Here is a 19,236-nt window from a genome sequence, read left to right on the forward strand (position 1 = left end):
GTTGCCGGGCCGTTCGCGTATTCGAGTTTCGTCGACGAGTCGTTGCGCGCAGCTCTGCCTGCAACCCGAAACGCGCAGCGGCCTGATCGTGCGGGCAAAGTGGTCGGACGGTAGAGGCAGAAAACATCTTTGTTTACTGAGCTTTCGGACCCGTCGAAGTTCACGCCGCAGCCGGAGAGTTGTGTGCCGCCGCCGCGTGCAGATGTGGAGATGATCTTTTCAACTTTGCCGTTCAGGCAAAGTTGAATAGATCAACCATTTCAACCCTTTCTTTAACCATTTATTGCCAAGGCGCAGTCAGTCAGTCCACAATTCAGCAAGGTCCCTCCCAGGCGTAATCTAGCATTCGTTTTTTTTTTTTTCATATACGTATCGCACCGATCGAGCGGTCCTCAGCGGACAAACAGCCGGCGTACTGCTTGCGACGCGAGGTGGTCACACCCAACATAAGGGTTCTGAATCCTCTGTTTTCCAGTGCACTGAAGTAGATAAAAACGTACCACCACACCGGAGCACCGAAAAGGCGAACGTATGCAAAAGCGCGCGCGAGCGAAAACAAAGCTAGTCTTACCACCTCCCTGCCGACACGACACTCGTTACGCGCGATAACTCAGCAGAATTCCAAACGCAAACGTCACAGCACACCTGGCAAACACCGCGCAGCTGTAGGCCGCTCCATGCTTGTGAATGTTTACGGCGGCGCGTTCGAGCGATCCAACGTCAGAAGTGAAATTCGGCTTGCAGCTCGTGAGGGTGCTTCGTAAGAATGCGATCGAAGTCTCGCCTTGCTTTGAACAGCGACAGCGGCAGTACTTCCACGATACGAAGCTTGGAGCGCAACGCTGGCGAACAATCTTGTACGGCGCCTTCGGCGACGGCGCTCGCCTCTATCTCCACCGGCAGCCAGCCGGAGCCACTAAATGCTACCGCGGGCCTGAGCGTGGTGGATTTTCCATAATGCATTGCGCGGGAGGAGCCCGAAGAGAGGGGAAAGCGGCTTCAGAGGAGGTTGGCTTGCCGAAGCTGGGCCGCCTGACGTCATGCTCCCCCTAACATTTTTCTTCCTCCATGGTTAGGAGACGGCGCCACCGGAGAAACGTGAAGCCTATGCATAAAAAGTAAAATCGAAGCCGGCCCAGGGCGTCACTGCACCACGTGACCCCACCGCGCCGCCACGCGCCGCGAGAGCGCGCGGTGGGGTTCGTGCTCTCAATTTCGTCTGCTCGAAACTACTCTGCGGCCAGTTGTCGCAAAGCCAGCTATATGATGGTTTTTTTTTTACACGGCTTTGGACTTTCGCACGTACGCGGCACTCCCGCCCGCACGCACGCGGGCATGAGATCACCGAGCAGACGAATACAGGAAGGACGGGGAAAAGCTACCGCCAACCAAACACGAGAGATGCGGTGGAGTCGGAGACCACCGCCGCCGCCGGCCCAGCCGGCCATGGTCACGTGCTGGGCCGACTCCGGCGGCTTGAGAAAGGGAAACGGCGGAGGGAGCGGCTTCAACGGCGGTGGTATAGCGGTGGGCTTGCGAAGGCTAGCTGCGTGACGTCATGCCGTCTCCTAACTTTTTCTTCCTCCATGGTATACCCAACGTTTTTAGATTAGGTCAGTTTGCAACATGGAGGAAAGTGGTTTGCAAACTGCGCCTCGAGAGGCGGCACCATTTTGTCGCCATTCCGAGAGGTGGCGCTGGCGTTGCGTTCAGATCTAGTTTGGGGAGCGAGGCTCGCCCCGGCCATGTGTTTTCGCTGTGCTGTTGGTGCTCGCAGGTCCATCACGCCTGTATTAGCGCCTTAGCTCTGTGCTGTCATTGTGCATACCATAGAGTTTCATACAAATAACTAGAGGGGAAACTGGCGCTAGTGTCAACGCGAACATGGCAGCGGCGCTTACGCTTCAATGGGAATGATGGGTAGTTCTGGATCCTGATTGCTTAGGATCACAACGGGCTTATGGCTGCTCAAATTGTGTTTTTTGACAAAAAAGCTCTTATTGCCCGGTTCTCCGTTTATAAATTACATGGCAAACAAGAAAGTTAGTGACGAAAAACTCCCCTCGAGGGGGACTCGAGTAAATGCGTCGCATAAGGGGTGGGTGTATTGCGCTAACGTTTAGTGTTTGGGGAGTTGGTGGTAGTGAATGCGTTGTATCAGCAGCTTCTTGATGTAGTTTGAATGAGTCAAGGATATAAGGCGCGTTCGTAGCCTTTCATTCTGTGTCGGTTTTGTGGCGCAGTGGGAAGAGGACCATGTACCTCGCGTTCCGCCCACAGGTAGTGAATGCGTTGTATCAGCAGCTTCTTGACGTAGTTTGAATGAGTCAAGGATATAAGGCGCGTTCGTAGCCTTCCATTCTGTGTCGGTTTTGTGGCGCAGTGGGTAGAGCACCATGTACCTTGCGTTCCGCCCGCAGGGTCGTGGGATCGAAACCAGGCGTCGGTAAGTATTATTTTTTTATACGGTGTAGGAGGAGGGGTGCGGACCTGTTGTTGAGAGCGAGGAGGGTAGCGTGATGCGGGAGAGGAGGAGTGGGGGAGAGGGCGCGCCTGCGCGCTGAGCTGTTGCGGACGCACGGTGGACGCTACATGTGAGTTAAAGAAATGCTCTGCATTTAAAACTGTTTTTTTACGAAATAAAACGGCGCGTTTAAATAAAAAGCAGACGCGGAGTCGAGAAGGTTTGTGGAGCAGGTTTGCCATTTTTCGCCAACAACAGCAGGACGCGGACTTCTTTCAAAACTACACGTAAAAGTTTCGGCGCTGGTGGTTTGTAATAGTAAGATAATTTTTGCGCTCATAAGAAAAAAGAAACCGATTACCTTTGGAGAAGTTATATAGTGACATACACCAAGCTGCGTTCCTATCAGCCGCCGGTGCTGCTGTTCTACGCCGTAGGAGCCGGCGTTCGCACGAAAGGTGTGGCTGTTCCAAGTGATTCGCAACCGTCGTCAGCTTTGACCAGCTTTGACAATGCATTGCTCTGTCGAAGGAGCAGCGCCGCAACTCCTAATTAGCAGACAACTTCGCCGCACAGAGCGCCGTCATTTGTGTTTACGGGTGCGTTCCAATTTACCGTTTAGACAGCTTCGTTGCCGTCTTCGCGGACACCGTTGCAATTCGAACGAAGCAGTCAACGAAGACTGATTCAAGGAGGCAGCATCGAAGTCAGCAACGATGCAGGCTACCTTCCTGTCTAAACTGAAAAACGACGCCAGCGCCACCTTTTTGCGTTTTTATGTTGAAACAAAAACACTTATTCCTTTATTTAAATATTTAGTATATATTACTCGTAATGAGCATGACTTTGCCTGATTTTTAAATTACGTAACGTTTGTAATAACAACGGTAATATTAGTTACGAAACCTGCGGGTTGCTCATCTCAACATGTCTGCTCCGACGCTGTCGTCTGCGCTGGTGTTGCGTTTGCGACCGCAACGCCGTTCCAATTTCATTCCTTTAGACGTCTGGTTAGACTGCTTCGTAGACTGTCTACCAAGCTGTCCGTGAATTGGAACGCAGTAAACATGCTCGCTGTGCGGCAATGCATTGATAACCCACCCAATTCGCAACTCTGGTTATAAAAAATTCCACTCAGGGCGGCGTCAGTGCACGCGAGGCATGCAGTTCAAGGAGAAACGTATTTTTGATCACTCCTCCCAACACCCCGCCTAGGCAAATGCGTTCACGTAAATACAACACGGAAACGAAACAGCCTGCAATCCATAGTAAGTTCCGCGAGCCATCGAGCGCCAATCCGAATCCACAACTACCCATCACGCCCATTGAGGCGTACGATCGCAGCGCCAGTTTCCCCTCTAGTTATATTGTAAGAAACTCTATGGTGCATACATATTTTAGTGTATCTCTGAAGTGTCGGTGCGGTTTGTTGACGTGCTGCGCGCCGGGCTGCCGTTCGGGGTATGCTTCGGAAGCGGCAAAGTCCGTGCAGCGGCATTTCTTCAAAGCGCCGAAGGGTCCTGACGGATTGAAGGCTTGGGAAAGCGCGATTCCGCGGAAAAACTTCAAGGTTACGCCATAAACATACGTTTGTGACATTCATTGTGAGCCTTCAGACATCGTCAACTGTTACGAACACGTCATGAACGGTCAAACTGTAAGAATAACGTAAGACAGGTGGACTCGGAGGGACGGCGCGGCGCCCCGTATTTTCCCTGACATACCTGAGCATCTGTCGGCACCAAAAACGCCAAAGTCATGCCGAAAACCACCCAAATGAATGACAGTGGTTCCCACCTATGTTGCGTCCTGCCAAAATGATGGGCCTTTGCGCGATTAAACTGGCGTAAGTGGAGGTATGAGTGGTGTAGAAAGCGCCGAAATCAGCACGTACGTTGGAAACTGAGCTGTGGTTCGCGGTTATGCAGGATTTCAGCAAATGTCCGACATTTCAATCGTAGAATGTGAAGGCTTCGCCTACCCAGATTATCTTACCCATGCCTACCCATTACCCATTACTTACTTCGCCTACCCATGCTAATTAAGTATTATTATTATTATCTTCTACAAGCTCGAAGATTCTGGGTGCAATTGTGCTGATTGAGGAAGGTGCAGTAGTGGGGCAAATCTTGTCGGTTGAAGTTAATTCAAGAGGTTTGCTTGTTCCGTCGTGTAGCTACAGCGATAAAAATGGGAATATTCACCCCCAGCTGACAAGGCAGAAAAATGTAGTAACATTTATTCGCTACATTGTTGCCTTAAAGATCATCCCTTAAATATAATCCCATTTGTTCCAAGATCATCCCTTGGAACAAATGTTACCTGTTTCCAGACGTTTCATCCGCAACAACTACCGTGAAAGGGCATGCAGTGTGTGTGGCACAACATATTCACGGTGCTGTCAGATCAGATCCCTATCCGGCGCGGTGGCTAAGGCGCCGTGCTGCTGGACGAAATGACTCGGATTCGATTCCCGGCCACGCGGGCCGCTATTCTGATAGAGGCGGAAAGCGAAAACACCCGTGTGTTCGAGATTTCAGTGCATGTTAAAGATCTCCTACGTGGTCAAAATTAATCCGGAGTCCTCCACTACGGCGCGCCTCATCGCCTGTGAAGCGGCTCGTTAAACCTCTTATAAATCAATCTGACTAGTCAAAACTGAGAAGTGTTGCCTATCTGTAGATTGCAAAAGAAACGAGCAGGAAAAATCAACGCAGAAGATAGCATAAGCGATGGCTCAATGGAAAAACTACCAGGCTAAACGCTTTAAAAAATCGGCATATCAGGTCTACAAGAAGATAAATGAAGGCTAGACGCTTTAAAAAATCGGCATATCAGGGCTGCAAGAAGATAAATGAAGGCTAGACGCTTTAAAAAATCGGCATATCAGGGCTACAAGAAGATAAATGAAAGTTTCTGTGACCCTAACCAATAGTCCAATAGATTTACAAACAAACAAGAATGAATAGCAGTACGACAAACATTCCTTGACACCGGTCAGGTGTCCATCAGGACCCTTTTTGGAAATAAAGTTTCTCCACCCACCACCACCACGACAAACATTCTCATCCGAGAAAAACGTTTATTTCTTTTAAGAAACCACAGTTATACCTGTCAAACAAACAAAAAATATTGGTTTAATAATTGGCTCAATCTTCTTTGTTAACAGCGAAGCTGTTTAACAAATCGTAATTTTTCGTGTCCGCAGTAAAATACCGAGAATTCGCTGAGCGCGGAATGGTGAGCGCGTGCACGTGAGCGCACACGTCAACACTTGGTTTCCAATCGGCTCACTCGATCAGTTTTGTTGGGGTTGTAAATATGTTCTTGTGAAATACAGCATTTGCTTCGTCAGCATAAATAAAAGGGTCGAGGTGTCTTTTCTTGATTCCAAGTAGATGGCTGACTGTTGTAGGCTTTCCCACAGTTTCAGTAGCGTAAGACGTGTTCGGATATGCTTTAAACATTATTGAGCTATAAGGGATCCCGTACTAGGGAAAAATAAATGGAAAAATAAATATATGGAACGGGAAGCAGCCGAAGACAAGCGGACTGTGCAGTGTTTGCATTGCCTTTGTTTTTCTTGTGTACAGCTTGTTTCTCGTCATAATGTCGATAAAAATGTAAAGCTCTTGTCACTAAAGCGTAAGAGTAGAGCTAAGTTGGATTTCGCATGTCAAAGAAGAACATTAACGGTGTCCGGTGGTCGTTCACCGGCGCCTTTCCAAGCAAGGAGTAGCAGACGACGCGCCGAGACCGATCTCAACGGGACCTTAATCTCAACGCTACCGCAGCGCCACCGCCTGGTCGGCGGCAGCACCGGCCCGCGCCACGGTGCTTGGAAGGCCGCGCTCTTTGCCAAGTGACCTCATCTAAAAACGTTGGGTATACCAGTCCATGGATAAGGTGGCTAGAATGAGAAGGTGTGAAATTCGCGGAGCAGCGCCCTTGCCCACCGGTGTCCCATTTCGCGGGTCTGCCGCTAGGGGAGCATTGGGCGCGTCGGTGACAGGCGCGGTAAGACGAGGCGCGCGCCGGAGCAGTCGGCGGGCTAGCTGGCGGTCGTCTCCATGCGCGTGCATGGTGATGGTAAAAACGCGTAGCCAAATTTTTTTTTCGAGGGTGGCTAAGGTTGTTCTCATGCCCTCTCCCCTCCCGTTCGGAAGCAAAAAAAAGAGCGCGGGTGTTTCCAAGCGCCTTTGAAGGCTATGAACACGTATACAAGAAACATGATTGCGCAATTGTAGAGGAGCCTCTAGTTTCATTTTTCCTGTAATTTTAATTCTAACGTGCAGTTAACACACGGGAAGCTACGTTTTAGTGCTGACCTATACTACATCCCCCCTGCCCATATTATCGCCTTGTCGTTAGGTTCGCCTTGTCCTGCGTACGTCACGCGGGAGGCACGCGCAAGTGAGCCAGCTTCGGGCGGCCGGTTTTCACACCTCTCATTCTAGCCACCTTACAATCCAACCCGACACCAATTGGCATAGTTATCAGTGAAGTGCTTAAAAAGCGTAGTCGGCCGTGCGCAGACGGTGAGCCTGTTCGTCCCATTGTTGGTTTACTTTAGTATAGAAATGCAGCGCCGCCGCCGCTTTTATTTACAAACAAGCATGGCCGTTCTGGACTATACGCAGCGCCTTGGGTGGCGCTAAGGTCCGATTATTTTTATCGCAGTTTTTCTGGTTTTTCTCCACTTCCGTTTGTCTCTTGGTGCTGCAGGCAACCGCACATGGAGGATTTCCTCCATGCAACCGCAGCAGTGGCAGCACTAGGCTTTCTCCACCCTCATCCGGGAGCTTTGTGTGGTTTCGGGCGAGTCTGGTCACCGGTGTCTGGTGTAGCTCTGCATGGCTTAGCCATGGCGTTGAGCAAAGAGCGTAAAAAATATCTGCAAGCATTCCCGAAACAGTTTACATCAGAGTTTGGGTGCCTTTTGGCGTCACGCAAAGGGGAGCATTATGCCTTCTGCACTGTGTGCAATTATGATATTAGCATCTCACACGGCGGTAGAATTAATAGACGTCGCTACGCACGTTGCATCGAAGAAGCACGCCAGCAACCTTCAGAGCAAAGAGAAGCAACATCGTCTCCAACAATTTTTCAGTAGAGAAGACAGCGACAGCGACGTCATACGTGCAGAATGCCTGTTCACAGATTTCTTGCTGGAGCGCAACGTCCCGCTGAGTGCACCTGAGCACGTCGGACCGTTGCCGTGCAAAATGTATCCGAAGTCGGACGTTGCGAAGCGCTACGGATTTTCTAGGACAAAAAGCACGGGAATTGTCGGGGAGATGGCACGCCACGCACAAGAGAGCACGTTGAGCGCCTTGAAAAGGGGAGTGTTTTCAGTTGCCATTGACGGCAGTAGCGACAGCCAAGCACAGCTGTACCCGATTGTCGTTTTGTATTTCGTTAAAGAAGTGGGCTTGGTCGAAAGCAAACTGCTTGCGTTGAGCACGTTGGAGGGCCATTCTATAGGGCGCGACATTGGCGCATTGGTTATAGATACCCTCACTTCAATGAACATACTGTTGTCTAACTGCAAAGCTTTTGGTTCTGACAACGGCAATGCAATACTGGGGAGAAAAAATGGCGTGGCGGCAGTGCTGACGGAGGCCAATGAAAATGTTATCATAATTAGTTGTCCATGGCATTTGATGAACATTGCGCCTGAAAAAGCAGCGTCCTGTCTCACGGCTAAGGTGGAAGAAGTCCTCATGGATATTTGTTTTAATTAGAAAAGAGTGCAAAAGGAAAAGCTGCCCTTAAAAAGTTCCACGAAATACACAACGTTGAGTTCCGAAAAATCCTGAAGCACGCGCCCGCCCGGTGGCTGTCGCTGGGAAATGCCTGCAAAGGCTACTTAATCAATGGGCACCTCTGTTAAGTTTTTTTTCCTTCATGGGGTGAAGAAAGAAGGCACAAGTCCACAATTTCTGTCGTTCTACCAGATTCCAATGACGACGGTGGCGTCAGCGCGAACTGCACAGTCAGAGCCCATTCTGTGCTACCAGAAGAGAAACAAGACCACAGAAACTACACCAGCGACATCGAAAAAGGCTAAGAGCACTGGTGTGGCAGACAAGACTGAAGGGTTACTATGTGTAACATGTGAGGAACGGCTGTTCATGTTCTTGAGCTCTGATCTCAACAAAGCATGCTGCCTTTTTTTGAAGACCACTATCCCTGCTTTTGAGGCATTGAACTGCCGCCTGAAAGCACAAGCTCAAATACACGTGCTGAGATCGCTGCTCTTTGGTCTTCTTGAAGAGCTCCTGTCAAGGTTCGTGAGGCCAGGCCTGCTAAAGGAGCACAAGGACCTACTTGAGATTTGTTACAAGAGTCCCGGTGCACAGAGGGATGATGAAGACATTGCGGTCGGGCAAGAAGCTAAACACATTGTAGATAGACTCTTGCCAACTGAGCTACAACAATTTTTTGAAGCAATTCGAAGATATATCGTCACTGCTTGTGACTGCATATATTCGCCTCAAATTTCCATTGACTCACGATGCACGCAGTAACGCACATGTAGCGGACCTGAAATCCATCGAAACCATGCCGTTTCTGAGCATCCTCTTTTTTGTGAAGTGGTATCCAGCCTTATTGCCGGTGGAGCAGCAAGAGTCTAAAGACGAAGCTCTCAACTTTCTGGAGATGGAATTTGTGAAGCTGCATGCGTTTGACGTTCCTCCATATGCGCTTCAAGAGGAGCGAGCTGATGTCCAGTGGAACACCATTTCCCATATCAAAGGTTCAGACGGACTCCTGAAGTTTGACCTTATCTCAGCAGTAATGCTTGGAATCCTGTCAAAACACAGCAACACTGAATGCGAAAGGCAGTTCAGCGTAGTAAAGAAAAATCGCACCCGATTCCGACCATCCATCCTTTCCGACCATCCATCCATTCCGACCATCCATCCATCCGACCATCCACACAACCCTTGGCAACGTTCTTTTGGCGAAGTGCCACATGGGCGAACATTGTTATGCGCGACAGTATTCCCAGGCCTTCCTTAAAAAGGCGGCTTCAGCCACGTCGAAGACTTAGCAAGTCTCCTGTGGTGTAGCTTGTATAGTTTATACGAAACAACAAAACAGTTCAGTTCCTGCTGTTTTGTATTGCGCATGGCAGTAGTATTTCCAGGACTTTCTGAAAAGGGCGTCGTCACTCACGTCCAACATTTAATTGGTGTAGCTTTTTGGTAGTTTGGACGAAGAAACAGTTCATTTCCGGCTATGTTGTAAGTAAATAAGGAAAATGTGTGTAAAGTTACCCATTCTGTTGTTGCTACTACCCTCCCCCCTTGCCCTTCTCGGTAAGATCTCCCTATGCCATCCCGGGAAACCTGGCAGGTATGGCATCGGTACGGTTATGTTTACGTGCACTTTTGTAACTTCCACTGTTTACCCCACCATTCTTGCTGCTATAAAAAGAATGAGCCCTAAATTTAAGCGCAAATAGCTCGTTTAGCAAGCGTTGCGTTTGCTTTTGCCGGCCTCAGCCAATCGCGGAGCTTGCCCCTATGACATCATAGGTTCTGTTGCAGGAAATGGGCTAGTGGGTCGAATAGCCATTCCCTTTTTTTCCTAATTATGTAGCTTATTTGAACAAAGTTTGCGGTAAAAATGGTGTCAATGTTGTTCTAACGAGACAATCTTTTTAATGAACCAAACTTGCGGTTTGTTTGCATAGCCCCTGTAATAATAAGCTGATTGTATTGTGTATATGCAACTGAGGTGACATTCTATATCACACAAGCAGAAAAAAGGCTGTCAGTTTTCTTGAATGTGCGTAAGTTCCTACGCCAAAATTACGTAGTACTGTTGTGCCAAATGTTCCAATTGTGCCAAATAAGGCTGTGCCAAAATGTTAAGAGGGCTTCTACTAAAGCACGTTACCTTGCTTTTCATTTTTCAGATACATCGCAGCTGCAGCCACCATCACCTTCATGGGAAATTCCCAACAACAATACAGCTGTGGTCGCTGTCAGGGTACGACAACTTTTACGGGAGACATTTGCCATCTCTCGCATTTTGTTGCTAGTCGTAGGGCGGTTATTTTTCAGTGATCAGAGTCTGTGATGTAGTACAAGAATATTCAAGCATTTGGTAACGTAGACACTTAAATTCATAGGAACAAAAGATGCAGCAGCAGCGTGCGAGTTGTAAGGCCGCGGGTTTCTTTCCTGGTGGTGGCTGTATTTCTGGCATAGGTTATGTAAGTGGGGAACAAAAATTCCCATGTTTATGAAATCTAGATGGCGTTTATGATCCTCGAATGGTCTTTACTAGTTCATCGGTGTCCAACTACGTAGGGAGCACCACATAGCGTACTTGTAAAGCGCGAGACATACACAATGAGAGAATGCGATTGGCATGCGACTGATCAGGACGACGGTCGCACAGTCCAGGTTTTCGTCTCGTGAGCTAATTGTGCGAGCCTCACGCTGTAATCGTACAATCATACGATTATCGTACGATCGTACAGATGCAATCGTACGATCGTTGCGACCGTCGTGCGGCCGCAGTCAATGAGAACACGAAGGTGTCATCATAATGAAGTCACTCTGAAGCTTTGAAAGTTTCTTTCAAAGCCCCGGGGAGGCGCTAGTGGCTGTTCCATGTATTTTAAAGGGACAGACCACCGATTTTTGTCACGTATATGTTCTCTAGCTCATACGAAAGCCAGCGTTTTATATAGCCCGGTAAACATCAAGAAATTTATAAAGAAATTGGTGGAAATAAGTTTAATTTGGCACCAAACTTTCTGACATCGGAAGGGTGGCGGTTCGTAGTGTAGAAGCGTGACACTACAGTATGTGTCCCGGTCACGTGACCTGCCAACCTAGCTGCTACTGTAAGTGCTGAAACGTTTATTCGCTTATTGAAAACCTTTTAACACAAACATTTGTATAAGTTTAAATTGTATATGTATTTTTAAACATTATTTTGAAAATTTTTAAGACACGCTGCCCACCGCCGCTGGGTTGCTGGCTAACTGAGCCTCCATGCCCAGAATCAAACGCAGCGCTCAGTAAATAGACCCAGTGAAGGAGCTTTGAATGATTGGCAAAGGCTGCTGCACCCCGGGGATCCTTTCCCCCGGGGTGCTCCAGCCTCGCCCGATCGGGGCTGGCTGGAGAGCCCCACGGAAGTGGCGTCACCTGTTTTTTGTTATTATTTCTTGGATTTGGTCGTCGTTGTTGATCGCCGAAACTAGTACGAAGTACCATGCCGGCCGTGCAAAGCGGCCGTGCCGGCACTCATGTTTAGGTCGGCTGTGCTTTTCATTGTTTACGATGAAAAGCACGCGCTTTTTGTACGCGCCGTAAGCGCAGGCTGATAACTCTATTCCTTGGTACATAGGCTGTCGTTCGGTACGTGTTGTATTATCTACGGCGCACCTGCGGGCAAGGCAAAACCACGAGCGGCATGTCGTGGGCAAAAGCACTCTGAGTGGAGGATTCGGAGGATTGTGTTGCACGTTTAAATTCGCCGGCTTTTGTAACCGCACTTCTTTCTTTCTTTTTATTTTGGAAGGTGTGTGCGCGCCCCATATCACGCCATCAGGTTTGATCTGCTGTGGCTCAATAGGGAAGAGTGGTTCTGTGTCCTCAAACGTGGGCACTGGCTGAAGACTCTGCCGGCAAAGGTCTAAATAGTGTTGCACGAAGGCTGCTTGCGCTCCCATTTAGATCATAGAATCTGTGGCTTTTGTTGGGAGAAGAATAGGCCGAAGGAATACCTTTGAAGGCCCTCATTTGACAAGAGTTCTCTTGCGTCTAGATTACTGGTGCCCAGTGCACTTGATCTTCCACTCTGGTGCACTGTAGTACGCGCCGCTGAACACCAGCGTTTTTGTCCGTATAGTTTTGGCGCAGCAGCCTGAAATGTTTTGAAACCTCACCATACTTTCTGTGCATAAAAAGACCAGCAGGTGCCTTATTTTGGGGAGTGAAATCAGCACAGCTGGGACAAAATAGGCCTGAATTATATTAGATGTGACAAAAAGATGTTTGGAGTAAACGCGTGTTAATATGCCTCTTTTCGTCGTGCCTACAACTCTGTATATTTGGTCATGTTGTACCACCTTTTCCGAGCTTCCAAAGTTACAAGGTACACTGCAGTGCTACAAGTACTGATCACAATTAAAGTGTCAAAAAATTTGGCTTCTGGCACAAGCACAACTTTGCCACCCTTGTTACTGATGGCCTGGAAAGAATCACGCCGAAGCAGGAAGCACCGACCAACCCAGGAGATACACTGTACTTCATTTCACCATCACACACCGTTGTAAAAATTGTGCTGGTAACTAATAAACAGCGAGAGCACAGCGCTGTACCACACGCTGGCAAGGGCAGCAAATGTAGCGGCAATATAGTCTCCCACATAAACTGTGCCCACAGCTCCTGTCAACACCAAATTGATTAAAGCGTTGTTGCACATAATTTGTATACAAACGTCATCTAAGTAGTGCGCATGTTGCTTCTTGTCATAGCAGCAGCTGTCCAACAGCCTACCACTGCAAGTGATGAAGAACCGGCCAGCCATGTGACGTTTGTTGTCCAAAAAGAAAGAAGCATACAAGCCTTCGCTTTCTGACAAGCAGACTGGATGCTCATCACGCTGAAGTTCCCCAGGAGTCAGAGCTGTGTGTGCGCATCCGTTTACGCGTATGCGTGCTGCCACGTGCACCTGCAGCTGGCAGCACGTGGAAGCGAGGTTCCATTCTGCCAAGGTGCCGGTTTAGCGCCGTAGTGAAAGGATTTGGCTGCTGCTCTGGCGAAATGAGTTCAAGTACACCAGTCCATACAGCGGTGGCCCCGCCGACGCCACGTATATGTACGGTCAGTCTTCGCGTTTGACGTTACACCTTCGTCTTTAAAACTGGCGAAACTTGCACTAAGTGACGCAAGGCGAGCTGGACGATTTCTTTTTAGATCGTCCTGAAGCACTGAATGACACACCACCACGTATTGCGAAATTTGTTTATTTACGTGTTCCGTCGTCGCTTCTCACTGTGGCAGTAGTAGTCATCGTCATATAAGGTCTCTAAAATTATCTTCATATCCATCTTCCGCATGCATGACTGGCTGACCCGGATTGCTTTGTCCGCAGGCTTTCCATTCCTCCTAAAGTGAAATGCGTCGGCACGCGGTAGAACCGGCTTCGCGAGCTGGGCGTCTGCGAGGTGTCTTGTGCTCATCCTTGTGGCGCAGACGTACGTGACTGTTTTCCTGGTACTTTTCCGAGCACCACGGGCAAGCCAGGTTGATGCCGCACGCTCATCGCAAAACGCGTGCACACGTGCGGGGTAAACGGCGGGAGTAACTATGACGTGATTTTTTCTGATGACGCCGCACACATTACGGCCAGCAACGTATGGTGGCTGGTCGTAATTACTATTAATTTTATAATGGGCACAATAGCAGTATTGTCGTAAAAAACTGCAGCTAAATTATAAATCCTAATTGTTGTATGCTAGTGACATGTTGCAAGAAAATCGGAAATGTAATAGTTATATCCCTTCGCTCACCAGCTGTACAAGTTGTACCTGCCCCATGAACCTTCAAATGCTGATTAGTCTCATGGCCAACACATGAGCCATACATGCTCAACTGTTCCCAAAAGGACTAAGCAAACACACAACCTCCAAGAAAACACATCCGGCATTGGGAAGAAACATTTAAAATTGGCTCACTTTATTTGACCAACAACCAGTACATTTTGCTTTTATAGCCCACAAAAGACCATCGCCAGCACTGCATTACGGCTGAAGAACTTTTCTGCAGTTGGCTTTGGCAACAAGCAGAAAGCACCATTATGAACTGGAAACACATATGACAAGCCACAGCTTTTACCAGCCTATTGGTTGCACTGGGTGTCAAGAGATAAAAAGGAAGAACCAGCAAAAATGCTTTAATGTATTTAATGTATGCACAATTATCAAACATTAATTCAGAGTGTAGAAAAACATCCCTTCCAGCATGTTCGGCTGATCAACCCATTTGTGACAGCCTTATCGAAGTGAAGGCAAGAACGAGTCCGTGGCAGGATTTCGATGTGGGCTTTAAGAACTGTAGGCTGTCTGCAGTCATAATTACAATTGTGCGCCAAACACCATAGTACACTGAGTGCAGTGAACTTCAGCAATGAAAGTAGTCATAAGAAATTTTTATCGTATGGTGAACGTTGCGAATCCTAGTAAACCGTTACAAGCACCTGGCATGCTGGCAAGAGAGAGGTAGAGATAGTAAAAGATTTCTGAAAGGAGAAGAGGCCAGCCTGAGAAACTGAACTTGGGCCTGCTACTTAAATCCCACTGGGGCAAGGAAGGTACTGAATGCTGAGGGTACGAGAAATGACAGTGAAATCAACCAATGAACTTTGTACACTTAAAGCATGTATGGGGCGCAGAAACAGATTAATCACTGCATAATTCGCATAACTTATTTACCGACCATAAAAAAAAGTTCCGCAGTTTGTGAAATTTCACCACATAGACCCAAGAGTCCTGACAGGACAAGCAGCGATTTGACAGCTCGATCTTGCTTCTTCGTGTCAGCCCACGTGCCAAAAATCTTTCGTTCAGACAGAGGGTAAGCATTCAAGCGTAGTAAGGCTGCTTCAAGGTCTTTTCACCCACTAGTATACCTTGGTCAAAAACTATGCAAATGATCAATTGTCTCTGTACAGCCTTACACAGAAGGCAGTCTGGGCTGTCCTCGCGTCCGATTGTGGGCAGATACTTTCAGGTCAATGCTACTTTAAGCCGCAGACTGTGTAACAAGATTTCATTGAGGGGCATGAGCGAGCCAGAACCTTTGCTCGGGATCAGTCCTGGGGAGCTGTTCCTGTCAATTCTGTGGGTCAGACCAATGCAAGGCAGCAGCTTGTGCACGGGCTCTGTAGAGTATTGCATTGCTATCTTGTCTTATGATGTGTGTAGCCAAAACAGTGTATATCCTTTAGCCGGCACAAGGCAGCATTTCCTTCACAGAAAATTAGTTCTATAATTGTAATTACACTAGCTAGTTTCTAATAATTTTTTCAAACAAAGAGCACGACTACAAAGTGTAACAAAGGGAAGGTACAGCAACGACTTCCAGCTAGTGCCTTGTTTGAAATGTATGACCCATATAAATACCATGCGAACATCAACATAGCAAAAACAGCACGACGCCATGCTGCAACTTTTCTGCTACGACCCCCATGAGCACTGCCAGTTTTCATGTCCGCAACCTCGTTAAACTCGGTTTCCCCTTGAGAACATGATTTTATTGCTAAAGATGACAGACACACTTTACTGGTGCTTGCATCTATCAATCAAACACCAGCAAACGTCAGTTAATTTGAAATGATACGGGGTAAACTTGGAAGCTGGCACAACTAGGTGGGATGGGAGTGGCAACAAAAATCTGTGCACAATACAGCCCTGTAGCGGCATTTTTCAGCACGGCGACAGTTGTCACACCGCCCTTGTTAACCTATATTCGAATCTCCTGATACTATGGAGAGACTTGTTGCATTAGTGGCACACTGGAATTACCACTGTGTTGAACCATGGAGCCTGCCAGTTGCCATTCGAGTATGCGAGTCTGCCGATGGAAATTTTTTCTGGCGACTGTTGCACTCCCCTGCAGTGCTTCATGAATTATTTCCTGCTGGCACAGCCATTCCATTCCACGCAGACAAATAAAATGCGCACAGGCCGCATGCAACAGGCATGTGTTTGTGTTGTTGTGTGGGAAGCAGGTTTGCCAACGGGTACCAGTCGGCTGCGCAGTAGCACCCAATGTATGCTTAGATGCAGATATACCTAGCGGGTCCACCTTGGTTCATTCCACGGAGGCAAAAGCAACGCTTTCTCATGTTTCTCTGATGGTGCTTTTCAATGGCCTCTACTTTGCATTGCATTAAACAACGAGACAGAGAAATATTTTATGGGTTTGCGAGCAGAAGGATGTTAGGGCTTCAACCCCGTGAGAGCCGTTCTTAGTCCAAATGCACTGAAAGCCACAAGCGCCGTCGCAGTCGCCCACCCCGGACTTTCACTACCACCTTCACCATCGCTACAGTTACATCTGGATTTTTTTAATTATTAGTAACGATTAATTATTAACAGGTACTCTACATGGCTAGTCAGTGAGTGGAAGTGGTTTGGTTTGTTGGGTAAAAATCAGAACAGACTGCTTTCACTATATGTTGTGAAGTGGGCGTGACAGTGACCCTGGCTCGTCAGTGAGCAGAAGTGGTTTTGCCGGTTGGGTAAAAATCAAGCATGACTGCGTTGAGGAGCAGACGAAGAGTGTGGAGCACGTCAGACATACTTTTAGCCTGTGCGATCAGTGTACGTGCTTTGTGCCATTGAGAAATTTAGCAGGTATATCCCGTGTATTGTTTTTTACAAGTTTGTCCGACATAAGCGTTAAATCATACATTCCTTTTAAAAGCAACACGAAGCCAGGAGGTGAGAAAGAAAAAGGTATGCTAGTAATACTAAAGGAAATTCAGGCTATTAGCAATGGTTCAGAACGACATGCAAACAATCTTTGCTAGCATGCACAGTAGCTGACGAAATACTGCAGGGTAACAGTAGCACATGCACACGTGATTACAAAGAGGGTTATGGCATATACAGGCAAGTGCGTAAGGTTGATTTAGTGCTAATATGCTGCGTGCACAAGTAAATAAAAATACCCTGCAAAAAAGATGAACAAGGCAACTGAGGTTAGAGCAAATAGACACAACAACTACGCAGAGTCACCTATATGGTATGCTTAGAATGTAGATATAACAGTTCAACACAGCACGTAGCATCTGTTATTGCTGAAGCCACTGACGCATCACCTAGCCTGTCATAAATGGGCACGATCACGTACGTTTGGCGACATCGTAAATTTTGGAGCACACGAACACAACACACACGGAAAATGCCACGACAGATATCCGGCGCATTTTTTGGCCACGCTTGTAACGACAGGGATCACGGCAAGTTGAAGCGAACGAACGAAAACTCGCTGTCACTGCGACGCACCATTGCTAGCTGATGGGGCTCTAGATTATTCACATATACACTCCTGCAGCGACACGAATCTGGACACTTGCAAGTCGAGTACGGAGCAGTATCAAATTTGCCTCGCGTTGTGATACCGACACAACACCGTGTATAACAATGACTGTGATGATAGCATCGATGACTGCGGCGCCAGCAGCTTCACACAAACAAACCTCTGGAAAACTATGACGCACCACACACATCGGTCACGTTTTGAAGGCAGCACGGTGCTTCGTACTTTACTGCATATTTTGGGGCAACATTTGGTTCTGATACGTACGTATTTGATATGAAAACATTGCGCTCTGCGCAAGCGCTGACCAGCACTTCGCGTTGCTGCCACGAATAGTAATCGGACTTTGAAGACTGTGAATTACTGCAGAAGATACAAGCGCGGTGACACAGGCTTGGAGCTGAACACCTCATATGAAACGAAAACACAGCGCAGCACCGCACCACTCGTGAGCGACTCCACACAACGCCGACGCTCGTAACATTCTTGCTTGCCTCGGCACTGCGCGAAGCCGGAATATTTGAAATAGGCCAACGGAACAAACTCGGAACAGACAAGCCCGTACTAGAGTGAACTCTACCCGTACGTATGCCAATACGGGGCCAAAATTCGCTCTTCGATGGAATTCGGCCTCTTCTCCATGCCGCTCGTCCGTAGGTCATCGGTAAAACCCGTGGTACATCTATAAAAAGTGCTTTGTTTACACAACTTCTTCTACGCGAGTGTCAAAAGCAATAACAAACTCGAGTTTCGCAGAGAAAAATATAATGCAAACATCTACAAAGCATGTTCATGACGTCACGGTGACTAGGTGACGTCATATTAAAAGACAATAAACTCAGGCTAAAAATAAATCTTGATACTGTAATATTAGTGTGTCACTGCCAAAAATATATGCAATATTATTGAAGTAATTGCAATGTAATGCAATTACGCAATTTTTTTGTTGACGTACATCACTTCTGTGGGGCGCAGCAGCCAGTTCGGGGGGAATCGGCTCGGAAGCCCCGAGTTGCAGCAGACGCAGCCTTGATGATTTCGCCTGAGTTGGAGGCGTTTCTTCTGCCGAAATATTCGATTTCAATTTCCAAATACGCCAATATTAGCTTGAAAAAAAAAAGCAGGACTCGCCTGGGGAGAATCAATTCGCCTACCTCCACAACGTGAAGCCTGATTCGAACTATTGTCCATCCCAACAGATGGCGCCTTCGTGCAAAATAGACTTGTGAGTTAACAAAAAACACATTAATTAATAAGAAAGCCTGCGATTCACACTTTTTTACCTGGGACAAGTTTTTGAATATCACTTTTCGTCTCGCACACAGACAACAGTATGTTGCCGCACTAGCCTGTGTCATGGTTGCCAGCATAATTTTGGGGAGGACACACACAGGCCTCGTAGATGTAAAAATTTCGATTTAAAAAGTTCTAGGGCGTTATGAGCAAAACCGTTTCTGGTTAAGGGGCTTTAAGGGATCTCGGAACATTGCTGGCGCTAGGCGGGACAAGGACGACGAATTACAGACAATTGGAGCGCACAGACAAATGTGCGCTCCAGTTGTCTGTAATTCGTCGTCCTTGTCCCGCCTAGCGCCAGCAATGTTCCGAGTAAGAAACCAACTAGCCCCATTTCAAGCTCTGGTTAGCTTTAAGGGATGCCCTTTCATTTGGGATAGAGAACATAAAATTAGC

At 47.7% G+C, this 19,236-nt stretch overlaps 1 protein-coding gene across 6 annotated transcripts in view; it reads left to right on the plus strand.

Moving 5' to 3' along the window:
* The window catches only part of LOC144163035 (uncharacterized), a 265,629-nt gene that overhangs the window by 159,918 nt on the left and 86,475 nt on the right, over positions 1–19,236 (plus strand). For all 6 annotated transcript variants that reach the window (XM_077693815.1, XM_077693816.1, XM_077693818.1 and 3 more), the window contains one exon: positions 10,392–10,465. In XM_077693815.1, the coding sequence (XP_077549941.1) occupies positions 10,392–10,465 (74 nt within the window). The remainder of the gene's footprint in view (positions 1–10,391; positions 10,466–19,236) is intronic.

Source organism: Haemaphysalis longicornis, unplaced genomic scaffold (genome assembly GCF_048455015.1).
Source record: "Haemaphysalis longicornis isolate Haplotype H1 unplaced genomic scaffold, Haemaphysalis longicornis Haplotype H1 scaffold_12, whole genome shotgun sequence".
In the NCBI taxonomy this organism is placed as follows: domain Eukaryota; kingdom Metazoa; phylum Arthropoda; class Arachnida; order Ixodida; family Ixodidae; genus Haemaphysalis; species Haemaphysalis longicornis.